This window comes from Arvicola amphibius, chromosome X, assembly GCF_903992535.2.
Source record: "Arvicola amphibius chromosome X, mArvAmp1.2, whole genome shotgun sequence".
Lineage (NCBI taxonomy): Eukaryota > Metazoa > Chordata > Mammalia > Rodentia > Cricetidae > Arvicola > Arvicola amphibius.
In genome coordinates, this window is record NC_052065.1 from 61059713 (window position 1) to 61072732 (window position 13020).

At 47.6% G+C, this 13020-nt stretch overlaps 1 protein-coding gene across 1 annotated transcript in view; it reads left to right on the top strand.

Annotated features, from left to right (window-relative positions):
* The first annotated feature begins 1138 nt into the window (after positions 1–1138).
* Positions 1139–13020, top strand: part of LOC119804292 — a 59706-nt gene continuing 47824 nt past the window's right edge. The window contains exons 1-3 of the mRNA XM_042054326.1: positions 1139–1324; positions 2494–2662; positions 2758–3112. Coding sequence (XP_041910260.1) covers positions 1139–1324; positions 2494–2662; positions 2758–3112 — 710 coding nt within the window. The remainder of the gene's footprint in view (positions 1325–2493; positions 2663–2757; positions 3113–13020) is intronic.

Consider the following 13020-nt stretch of genomic DNA (forward strand, 5'->3'; position numbering starts at 1 on the left):
AAGTGGCAGACATCTCGCTGGGCTGATGATTGATTTTATCAGGGGTGAAGTATCGAGAAGGCACAGTTTTGCAGTGGAGGTGGCTGGGCTCCAGTCCAGAACTTAGGTGAAACCTGTCAAGTGTCCAACTGCCTGTGTTTAGTGACCAAGGCAGAGAAGACCGTGTACTGCTGGCAGAATTTTAATGAGTGCACAGTCAGAGGTTCCAGCATGTTCCCTTGGCTTGCTTTCTTCTTTTCTTTCTTGTTTTTAACAGTTAAAAGCCACCCAAAGAGAAACGATGTGAATCATTGATAATGAAACACCTTTGAGTGGAATTTAAAATGCATGTCCAAATAAAACTCTACAGGGTTTTGTTTAGTGGAAAATTTTTCTGTTGATGACCATCTTGTGGGTGAGGGTCCAATCTGGAGGCAGAGACAATGCTGTTATGTGGAGTATAAGACTGCCTGAGCAGTCAAGAGAGTGAAAAAGCACCTTTAAGAGTTCGAAAGTTATGGCTACAAAAGAGTAGTTCCTACCTGTAGGATGAGAAAGGACAGAGGTTGAGGGAGTAAGAGAAGGCACTCCCTCACTCCCTGGCTGCAATCAGACCTCTTGGAGACAGCATGGATGTGAAAAGATCTTTTCGTCCCGGGATGGAGAAACTTGCCAGAGAATAAGGGTCTGTGTGACTCTACAGAAGAGACCTCCATTGCAGAGTTGGGGAGCGTGGTGGTCCATGGAGGGGTGAGTCCCCCAGGGGTAGTGGTTTTATTTGGTATGGCCCCCATAGACTCGTGTGTTTGAATGCTTGGCCTATAGGAAATGGCACTATTAGGAGGTGTTGCCTTGTTGGAGGAGGCGTGGCCTTGTTGGAGGAAGTGTGTCACTGTGGGGGTGGGCTTTGAGGTCTCATATGCTCAAGCTATACCCAGTGATATAGCCTCCTTCTGCCGCTGTAGATCAAGATGTAGAATTCTCAGCACCTTCTCAGAGCACCATATCTACCTGCATGTCCCACCATGTCCTGCCATGATGATAATGAACTAAGCCTCTGAAACTGTAAGCCAGCCCCAATCAAATGTTTTCCTTAGAAGAGTTGCCTTGGTCATGGTGTCTTTCATGGCAATAGAAACCCTAACTAAGACAGGCAACCATGGGAAGGCGAGCAAGGCCTGAGGGGCAGCTGGAGTTTATCTGTATCTCTGACCTCCCCACAGTGAACATCCTAACCTGGATGCTGGAATGGAAGGGATGCACGTCCCTGCTGGGACTTGCTGGACCACTCCAGTGCTTGACACCTACAGCACCTAGCACTTGCTTAGCTGGCACAGGAGAAAGGGTAACCATTACCAGCTCCTCTGCCACCAGGCCGGACAAAGGAAAACTGATTTGGACCTGGACAAACAATAGATAGGAAATGAACTCAAGGGACATCAGAAACCCACAACCTACTTCATTTAGTTCAAAGGCACTAGACTCCCTCTGGTTAAAGATAACAGCAGAAATTTCATAGGAGGAACATTAGACAACAATGTATCACAGTCCTAGTTAGAGTGAATAGAAAGAGGAAAGTGGTACAGGAACTGCAGCATGCAATGAACACCCACTGAGAGCGAATTTCAGTTAAGGGCAGTTGTTCATATGGCTTTATTGCAGATCAGTCAAAGGTAGGAGATAACTGGGCTTCTGAGATGTCAAAAATATATAGAACACACAGTGGGGAAATATCCAACTCAGAGCAACAGTAAAACCAAAAGGGGCATTGACAAACATCAGAAAAATGCAATAGGTACTCAAGGCAACTCATAAAGATAACTGGAGTGCCCTGAATAGAAGCCAGAATCAATGGCAGGACGTACGTTTTTGTGGTTGATAATCTCCACATTTTCCAGATGCTAACTGTCCTTGGCGCTGAGCTCTACATACCAGGCTATCTTAGTGCAAATCAAGCCATGTACGTCTTGATATTAGCAAATTTTGACCATGATATTCATATAGAGGACACTATTTTTTAAAAGATTTGAAAACAGAATAATGAGGGGAAATTATTTTACTCAGACGATAAAACTGATGCTCAAGTCTCCATAACAGGAGGAGCAGCAATAAAATGCCAGCAGTGGGAGAAATTTGAAAAACAGAAGCGTCGGCATCATGTGGAAATTCATGGACCATTTCATCGTAGACATTAAGAAAAAGAGTCTGGTAGCTTACTGTCTAGAAAGGGTAGGCTGAAAATGGAATTCTAACCTGTTGGACACGCTGCAACAAAAAGAGGCAATGGCTAGGGTGGAGAAATCTTCTGGTTCCTTGTGGGCTGCCTGGGAGCTGACCTCTGTGCTCAGGGTTTAATGAAGGTTCCTGAATGTCAGATGACAGGCCGGAGGAAAGAAAGTTCTGTGTGGGGGAACAAAGAGGTCCAGTGAGGTGGGAGGCAGAGGACTAAGTAAACAAAGATGCCATGAGCTCTGGAAAGTTAGATTATCCTTAATGTCTCTCTGGACTGTGTAGTGGAGAGGCCACATACCAAAAGGGCATGCGACCACCGCAGCCCTCCCAAGTGGAGCTTGCCTAGAGGAAGGAGGAGGGCCTGTTGCTGGAGAAAGGCCTCCACTCTGGGGCAGAGGCATCTGTCTCCTAGGGAGCTGGCTCCTCAACGGGCAGGGAGAGGGAGACACAGGTGATCCCAAAGGACCGATTCTTCCAGTAATAGCCAAAAGGGAGGAAGGCAGGCTTGCTTAGAGTGTGGTTCCGAGGCTTCTGGTCTCTTGTAAGGCTGGCCTCAGCGTCCCCCACCTCTGGGAGCAGCGCCCCCGCACCCTTCCGGCCCGGGGCTGCAGTATCGTCCCCGGCCGGCAGAGGCGCTGCGGGGCGGCGCCAGCGCGTTCCCACAGGTCGCGGCGGAGGCTGCGCCCCCTCCCCTGCCCGCTTCCTGGTCCTCGGGGTGTGAGGGCCGCGGCCTGGGACTCCAGACCCAGGGGCTGCGGGTGTCCTCGGCGGCCGCCGCAGCGTCCGCGGCGACGTCACGGTCCTCGCGGCCTGGCAGCCAGCGCTCGGGCCGGCCGCCGAATGCCCGTGGACGCGCATCTCCTCCCCGAGTTCCTGCTTCCCGGGCCAGCCAAAGCCGCAGGTGAGAACGTCCGCGGTAGAGGTGGCACCCAGGGCCTGCCGGTCTCAGAGGGCCCCTGGCCTCCTCCTCTCCTCCTTGCCCAGGAAACACCGCGGGGGCTCCGGCAGCGGGGACGCTAAGTGCTCCCCGGAGCCCCAAGAGCATTTCTTCTGAGGCACGTAGCCCCCCTCCCCCGCCCAGGTGCTTCTGCGATCTCCTTTGTGGACCCCCCAAACCCTTAGGGGATCCCCCGCCGAGCACCCCGCGGGCCCCACCACCCCTGGCGCGCATGCCCAGAGCCCTGGGAGCTAGAAAGTAGCTGAGCTGCTGGCGCAGTACCTGCTGGCTAAGAATGCGAAGACTGCGTGGATCAAAAGGGCAGACATGCTGAAGTGTGTCATCCTAAAGGTGCAGGAGCTTCTTCCCCGAGATTTTCAAGAGAGCCTCTGACCTCCCCGAGTTAGTCTTTGGGTCTAGGTGAAGGAACTTGGCCCTCCAGAGCACGCCTATGTCCCGAACAGGAAAAAAAATCCAGCCTGCCCAGCCTTGGGGACCTGACAGGCGACCAGACCAGGGCAAGCACGCCAAAGACTGGGCTTTCCGCTGAGTATCCCGGACTTGATCTTCGTGCAGGCTAGCTGTGTCCCACAGGAGGTGTTCGGGGAGGTGTGGAGGGTGCTGGAGGTATGCTCGCCTAGAAAGCATCCGGTCCTTGGGGAGCCGTCACTAAAGGGAATGGTCAGAGCTTGTGTGCAGCACAAGTTTGTGGTGCACGGGTAGGTGTCCTCCAGCAGTCCAGTGCTGTCTCTCAGTATTCTTGTGGGGCCCTCCAAGGAAACAAGACAGATGGAAGGCCTGGAGTTTGTGGCCCAAGTGAATGACACCCGGCCCAGAGCCTTGGCTGTGGCAGTAAATGAGGCCTTGAAAGAAGAGGAGGAAATGCCCGGTGCTCACAGTGCGGTGGCCGAGAAGCAGCTGCTGGTGATGGTGTGACAGGTGCGAGAGTTAGTGCGAGTTCCAGTTCCAGGGCCCCTGCCATGGCTGAAGCAAGCAAGCATCAGCGCCAGGGCCAGGGCAAGTGCCAGGGCTAGAGCCATGCCGGATTGATGGGCAGTGCAGAGGCCAGTCACCATCTCAGGCCAGAGTCTGGGCTTCTGCTGCCACCAGGGATGGCTGAGGCTTCCTTGCTTTTGTTGTGAGTAGTCAAAGGGGTGCTGGAGCAGTAGGCCCTGTGGCTCTGATTAGGAAGTGCAGGGCTAGAGCAGGGTCAGGAAGGATACATAGCATTCTGCTCCAGAGCTCTGCTTCCTGGTGACTTAGCGCCTAGTCTGCACATGGCAAGGTTGTGCTTTCTCTGTAGCTACACTCTTTCTTGTTGAGAAACAGTTGCGAGGCATCAAGGGATGAGAACTAAGTGATGAAGGCTGAGGATGTGGCGGAGTGGTAGAAGACTTTCCTCAAATGGGCAAGGCTGTGGGTTCCATCCCTGCAGCCATAAAATAATTCAAAAGTGCCTCGATATGTACATGTCAAATCAGAGTGGAAGCAAAGGCATAGCACAACATTTCCCAAAGCTTTGCTTTTCTAGACATATGACTAAGTATGAGTGTCCACGGTTATGCTTGGCATACATCCAGGGTTTCTTTGTTCCTTATTTAGTGGAGAGTTCTTCGTTTATACAAAACAATTGTGACACTGTCATTTTATGTCTGAAACATCCTGGGGTCGAGTTAGTAGCTCCTTGAGATGCTGAAGGAAGTTGTAGCGCGGTGATTCCTCCTCCAGATATTCAGAGGTAAAACACAAATGTGGCTAACACCTGGCACAGCAGAACCAGCTAATGTTTACTTGTATTCACCTAGAGCTCTGGAATGTAGGGGAAAATAAAATTGAATTAGACACCTTGCTCATGGACTCATTTATTTAACCCATGTCTAGTGATCGTTATGTGAGGCACTGTGTCGGGCACTGGAAGAGCAAGAAAGCAGATGCAGGCTCTGCCCCACATCGGAGAGTCTAGTTGGGGCTCTCAGTGTAAATAACTGAGGTAGATGCGGCAGGCAGCCTTGACTGGGGTGGTCAGGGAGCCCAGAGGACAGGCATGGGTCTGTGGGAAGGGAGCATCTGGGAGGCAGCAGGCTTCATTGGCATCAGGTAGCAGGCCCCCAAGAGAGGCAGCACGAGAGGTAAAAACTGCCAGTGACCCCCTGTCGGGATGTTGTGGACACCTGGAGGGCTCCCTGCTTCCGTGGAACTGGAAGGCTAGAGTTAGAGGATACTGGAGGGATGGTGAGAGGGGCAAGAACACGTGTGCAGGAGACACTCTCGAGTTGTGGCCGAGAGAGGAGAGAAATGAGAATCAACTGGGACTAGACGCTCTTGACTCTGGGGTTTGCCAGAGGGAAGGCCCACCAGCAGCAGCTATGGTCAGTGCTCTGGACTCTGGCTCCCATGCAGCTCGTTCTCTGCACACTCTGGTCCTTGACCCGTCATTTCCACCGAGTGGCAGGAGAGGAGCAAGTGCCTGTTCACCAGAACAGAGAGTGTCCCCTGAGGCAAGGACACAAAGCAGAGGTTGTCTCCTGAGGCCTGGGAGAGCCAGTGTGTTATGAGGGCAGTGGTAGGATTACAGTGAGGTCCCATAAATCAGAAAAGAAAAAGGCCTGCGTGTGGGCAGCTGTAAAGCTTTCTGTTGGTGTTGTAGACCACTGTTGACAGAAGTGAGAGAGAAGTATGTCTTAGCAGAGCCAGACCGCAGCACCAATCCAATCTGGTTGGGCTACAGAGGTTTTCATGAATAGAGAGGGATCTGATGAAAGTGTAGCTCTACCTAAATGTTGGGGGAAGCCAATTGCTTCATTCCAGGCTGCTCAGTCCCGAAATAATCCCACAGAAACTGTATTAATTAAATCACTGCTTGGCCAATTACTTAAGCATATTGCTAGCTAACTCTTACATCTAGAATTAACCCATCTCCATTATTTTATATTTTACCACGATGCTTGTGACCTACTGGCAAGGTTCCAGCATGTCTGTCTCTCATGGCTCCATGACTTCTCTCTGACTCTGCCTCCTTTCTCCTTGCATTCAGTTTAGTTTTCCCTGCCTACCTACGTTCTGCCCTATCAACAGGTCAAAGCAGTTTCTTTATTCACCAATGGTATTCACAGTATACAGAGGGGAATCTCACATCACCTCCCCTTTTTTGTTTAAGTAAAAGGAAGTTTTTAATTTTAACATAGTAAAATTATATATAACAAAACAGGTATCAAGCACAAATTACAGTTATAATATTTATATCTACTTTATCTTTTTCATAATTAAGAACAACTATATTATTACTATCTACTCTTCAACTCCATCAAAGACTTCAGGAGGGATATAACATTACCTAAGTAAACAGGAAATACATTGTAAAAAACTTGCAAAACTTTAGAATTGACAGAGAAATCTCACTGCCTGGACAGTCACCCAAAGTTCTTCTGTACTGTTGGGGCATCCATCTTCAGCCTACAGGCCCATAGTATCCTGCAGACTTTTCCATTCAGCAAGAAATTTCAAAGATAGTTCTGCCTATATTAGCAGTTTTTCAGTCACTTTCTTATGTATTTCTGCAGAATGTTTGGCAGACTCTTTCATGACACAGGAACCCCAAAGGATCATCTCACCTATGGGCAAGTTCAGCAGTCATTTCTCTGCATCACCTACATGTCCAGTTCATCAAGCAGTCCAGGCAAGAGCAGTTTCTTTCCCAAATGTCTAGCCAACTCCAAAAGAGCCTCTTTGATACTCATCATCCTCTTGAAGTAAATTAGTGCTGCCAGGAGCATATGTGTCTTATTGTCATAAAAAGTCCTACGCTCTTAAAACATTTTAAATGCCATATTCTGTAGTCTTTGAAAGGTTTGAAGAATACTTATCTATCTGAAATATATCTCTGTATATCTAGAAAACCTAACTAATATGACTACAAGTTTGACTATTATAGATGATTCTCTATTAACTTATATTTCTTAATTATATATTACATTTTTAAATGAGCTGGACAAACACAATATCTTAATCAAGAACAAAAATACATATACACAGTATAACAAAATTATCCTTAAATTTTTATCAATAAACCAAGATCCATACCAAATGCAAATCTCTATAGCATATCCCCATTTAAATGTAAACAAACATTTATAAACAATATTTGGGAATATGGGCATAGTTCTCTCCAAGCTGCTTCCTGCTATTTACTGGGCAAAGTAATTTTTGAGGGGTGTTCAAGGTGACCTTTTGGGGGGTCTTGGTCCATCAAACCATATTAGTCTGGAAGCAATCCACAGGTTCTCGTCCTTTGAGGAAACAAGATAAGAACCTCTTTTCCAAAGCAACATATCCTTAGACTCAAATTATGAAGTCAAGATACTTTAAAGTATGTATGTTGGTTACTTAGCCTTCACAGTCAAAAAATTCAAAGGAAATACAATAATATACATAATCCAGACTCTCTGTGTGTTCTCCATCTTTACGTGGCTTATTTGTTTTAAATCTATTACTTTTTAATATTTATTTTATCTCTACTCCTTTAATCTATGACTATCTGTACTCTGTTTCTTTAAAGACTATGTTTTTAAACCATTTACTTGTTTTTATAACTGTCTATATTCATTTTACTTGTTTTTATAACTGTCTATATTCATTTTACTATCTCTTCCAAGCCTACGTACATTTATCCAACACTGTGACCTATTTAAAGGTCTTTTCCGTCTGAATTTGTCTTTATTGTGTATTTATAATTATTTTCTGACCAAAAGTGCTCCTTAAAATGCTAAGCATTTGTTATGAACTTAAGTGGCACCATTGCTTGGGGAAATATGGTACTTTCTGCTTGCTCCATCCAGCCCAGAATGGTGGAGCTTTTTGATGCCTCTGAGAGTCATTGTCACAGCCCCATTTTTAGGCACACAGCCAGTCTATATTGCCATTAAGCAAGTTGTAGCAGTCTGCTCACAAAACACCATTTAAATGCTCGGGCCTCCTGAATACACTATAGGTCATGTTGGCAGCATGGGCCAGGAAAACAGCAATTCTAAACAACAGCCTTTTTTCTGCTACCATTGAATCAGGAAAACCTCTTTTAAAGGAGCCATGTCTCTGCTTGCCTCTAGCAAACAGCCCACCCAAGAAAATGCCGCTACCAAACCATTGTTAACTCTGTTGTTTTGGGTCTAGGATTCCTTTTTAAGCTTTTTAGGTTTTACATGGATTTATCCACCACATTGGCATGCCAATTTGTTGTTTGGAGGCTGCTAGTTCATTTCCTGGCTGATCAGCCCCGAAATAATCACACAGAAACTGTATTAATTAAATCACTGCTTGGCCAATTATTTAAGTGTATTGCTAGGTAGCTCTTATGTCTAGAAATAACCCATCTCCATTATTTTTTATTTTACCATGAGGCTTGTGGCCTACTGGCAATGTTCCAGAGTGTTTGTCTCTGGCGGCAGCTCCATGACTTCTCCCTGATTCTCCTAGCATTCAGTTTAATTTTCCCCATATACCTAAGTTCTGCCCTATCAACAGGGCAAGGCAGTTTTTTTTATTCACCAGTGGTATTCACAGCATAGAGAGGAATCCCACATCACCCAAAGTTGATGGCCTGTATATACAGCATGGCTTTTGAAGGACTCACATTTCCGGTGCTGTCTTAGGATAGCTTTTCCAGTGGATATAAGGAACCCAGTAGCTGCCCTGTGAGTAATTTGACCCTTTAAGGCTGCTGGTCACATTTCATTTATGTGCTGGTGCCCCTTTAGAAACTTCTTGTCCTCTAGACACAAATCCCATGGGATCTGGTAGCAGCAATCTTGGGGCCTCCAATGAGATATGTGGGGTCCAGAGAGCACTGCATCTAAACCTCCTCATTTGTTCACTCCCGTGAAGGAAACAAGGAGAGCTATCTCCTGGGGGGTTGGGGGTGATGGTGCTATGGGAATCTGAGGTTGAAGTGGGGCGGGTGTTGTGGGAATGGTCTGTTTTTCTCTAGAATAGGGCTTTTGGGTGTGGATATGAGGATGTCAGTCTAAACCCTGTCTTTGGGATGCCAAAAGGTTTCCTTTGTATTTGCAGCCTCATAGCTCGTTGTCAGTGGCAAAGGCTGGATGGTATACATTTTGTACTTCTTACAGTCAGTTTTTCTCAAATATAGCCATGGAGGATTCATTGTCTATAGCCCACAGTCCTAATAGGCACCTCAGTAAGCTCTGCTGTCCCATGAAAAGTCCTAAGGATGTGGTCCATTTCTGTGTCTACATCGTAAATGACCTCTTCCCCTCCCCCAGTCTCCAAATGCCAAGGTCATCCCACCTAAATTAACTTTTCTCTTTTTTGGAAGAGGTGTACGAAGAATATTGGTACAGAACTCAACAGATATATCAAGACTTATTTCCACCTAGATGCAAAAGAACATGAGATAGCCTGATGTGGCAGAATGGAAAGGGTGAGTCTACAGAAGGACAAGCATCCCCAGAGTGCTGCTCTCCCTTGAACAAGTGGAGACAATAATTTCCCCATTTCTACAAGGCTGAGCTCCCCTCCAGGAGGAACTGTAGGTCCTGGTCTCCATTTACACAGAAAAGAATGTATTTTGAGGGTTCCCCCATGATGTCCAATTCCCTGTTGTTTCTGAAGTCCAGGACATTGTTTCCCTAGTCTTTGATAACGGGTGTTGCAATTTGTTTTTAATTATCTTTATTGCATATGCAGGGTTGTTTTTCACACATCTGTGCACCATGTGGGTGCCTGGTGCCCAGAGAGGTCAAAGAGTGGGTCAGCTAGATCTCTTGGAACTGGAGTTATACTCAGGTGTGAGCCATGATGTGGGTGGTGAGAACCGAACCCAGGTCCTCTACAACAGCAGCAGGGCCTTAGCTACTGAGCCATATCTCCAGCTCAGTTGTTGCCATTTCTAACATGGTCTCCTCCATGTTAGATCAATGGCTCAGCTGTGCTCCATCTTCCACTGACACCTTGTCCTGAGGAAACTATGTTTCGTTATCTTTCAAGATCACCAAGGAAATGCAAGAAAGGCCCACACAGGACAAACCATGTGTAGTTAGAGAAAAGGCTGTCCCTTGGAGGGCGGCTGGTTTGATAGGCAGGGGCTTGTCTGGGAACTGTTTGTGAGCATGGAAGTCTAAAGCCCTTTTGCAGGATCCAGGGAGTCTTTCTACAAGTGACTTGCTCCCCATTATGCACCCTCCGCCATGTAGCTTTCCCCAAACTGACTCCTCCACTACCCATTCATAAATGAGGCAAAGGATTTCTCCATATAAGGATTCTTTGCAGTGAAAGAGGGCAGAGACATGCTATTCCCTCCTCAAGGATTTTCGGTGCATGCAAGTACCCCTTGGGGTCAAAGTTGAGTACTGCTAGGAGGGGCTACTTGTTTGTTCTGGCCTCCTGGCTAGCTTAGTCCTGAAATAACCACACAGAAACTACATTAATTAAATCACTGCTTGGCCCATTAGCTCTAACTTCTTATTAACTAACTCTTATATTAATTTAACCCATTTCTGTTAATTTATATATAGCCACGTAGCAATGGGTTACCAGCAAAGATTCTAACCAGAGTCTGTCTCAAGCAGAGGATCCATGGTGTCTCTCCTGACTTTGCTTTCTTCTTCCCAGAATTCAGTTCTGTCTTCTCTTCCTACCTAAGTTATACCCTATCAGGCCAAGGCAGTTTCTTTATTCATTAACCAAGACAGACAACACACAGAGGGTACTCCCACATCATCTGAGAGCTGTGGGAAATTCACTGCACATTGAACAAGGACTCCACCACCACCTCCAAGCAGCAAGCATCATTGCCCCAAGAAGGTGAGTGGATGGCTCAGCAGGAGTAAGAAAGACACTAGTTCCTGCCATTCACACCAACACTCCTGGGACACCAAGTCTGATACCCGAATCACCTCATCTGAGGTGGGTGTCAGTATGAAAGTGAAGGAAATGTCACAAAGGCAAAACATTGTAAAGCATGCAGGCATTTACTTCAACTGCACTGAACAAGATTCTCAGGAGGGCAAGGGCCTGGGTAGCAGAAGGCCATGGCCCCGAGTCTCAGACCCCAGTGGACTCAGCCTCAGATTGTCCGGCGTCCTCTCCTGAGGAGGAAACAGAGAGACAAGTGGATCCTCAGAAGCCCTGTGGGAATGGAGGAGAGGGCTAGGGTGTTCTCTAGGGGAGAGGGAGGGAGTGAATGCAGCTTGCTGTGAGTGGTGAGAAAGGCAGGCTGGCTCAGAGCCCTCACCTGAAGAACTTAGACACACGTGCCAGGGCTCTCTGGAACTGACCCTTCCAGGACCTTCTCGGAGGAGCAGCCTTCCTGGTTCCTCTTGGGCCATTGGATGAATTCTCCATGTTGTGAGCAAAGACAATACCTTCCTGGAAGTATTGTTGTGGGTTTCTCACAGTCTGAAAAGGGAGTTGAGACCTCATGTCTGCTGTCCATTACCCCATTTGGCTACTGGTTGGGGATGGAGAAGTGGGAGCCCTGGCCTGACCAAACCCCAGTATCCCTGGAGGATGTTCCAGACCAGCCCCCCTGGAGGATGTTCCAGAGCACATGGACACAAAACTGACCTGCCCAGGATGTGGAAAGAAGGGAATGAAGATCATCTTCCAGGAGTGTGTGTTCCAGCCACAGTGACTCCTAGGACTTCCTTGCACGAGAGTGTGATGGCAGCAGTGATCCCCTTCTCCAGGACTGACTTGCAGAGATCTGCTGAGCTGCCTGCTTGGCCGAGTATAAATGCTAAGCACGCCCCTTCACAGCGCCTGCCCACTCTGCCCCTGCCTATTGTTCCTCCCTGTTTCGGTTCTGGACATCCAGCACAACCAGTGGATACATTGCTAACATGTGACCTGTCCTGTTCCTGTTCTCCCACTCCCACCTCTCCAATGTTCCTACCTCCCTTCTGCTCCCATTGTCTCTTTCTCCCCTCCTTACTCCTCCCTCCCTTCTCTTCCTCCTCAGGTGCTCTTGCCCTCTCTGTGTCTCTGTTTTCTCTCTGCCCCCTCTCCCCCTCAAGCTCAAGCCACATGCAGCTTCCTGAGCAGAGATGCACTAAGGGGCCTCGCTCTGAGAAGAAAGCACACTGATATTTTAGCCATACCTCATTTGGGGTGACAGCATTTGATCCTTATCATTTAGTGGACTCTCTGGGTCATGGTGTGTACTGCTCTGGTTTCTTGTCTTGTGTTCTTTCCTAAGGCCTGGGAAATGCTTTAGTGCCACTCAATCCGGGTGTTTTGTACTCGGCTTCAAGCAGGCAGTATCATCTTCTTCCCTCTTGATCAGTTTTCCCACATTGAGTTGTGAAGCTCATAGGGAAACCATGACTGATGCTTTTGATGAAGATGTGGCATTTGTGAGGAACGGATGCCTTTCAGCTCCAGCTGGTGGAGGAGAATGGAGAATGGTCCCTTAGGTCTTTGAATACATGTGCTGTGTAAAGCTGCTGTTGGCCTTCAGCCATCACCTCTGTTCTACTGTCTCCACGGGCATCACTCCAGAGTTCTAGGTGGACTCCATGTGGGAGAGACATCATGGGAAGGAACTGGGGGTGGGGTTGCCATGGAGCAGATACTGTAGGTGAAATTTGCTGACCAAGTCTTTCTCCAGACAAGCCATCTCTGGTCCCTGAGGTGATGATTAGCAACCCTGGAGATGTGCAAGCAGGTGTGCCACTCCTCTGTGCTCCTCTGTTGTGCCCTGTGCAAATCAGAGGTAAAAGAGCCCACAGTTTTCATGTGTACCTTTACAGAATTTTCTCAAGCACCCCAATAGAAGTTTAGGAATTGCCAGGTACATTTTTGACCAAATCTCAGACCTTCACCCCCTCCCACAAGAAATGAATAGGTTTCTTGGTCCTCTC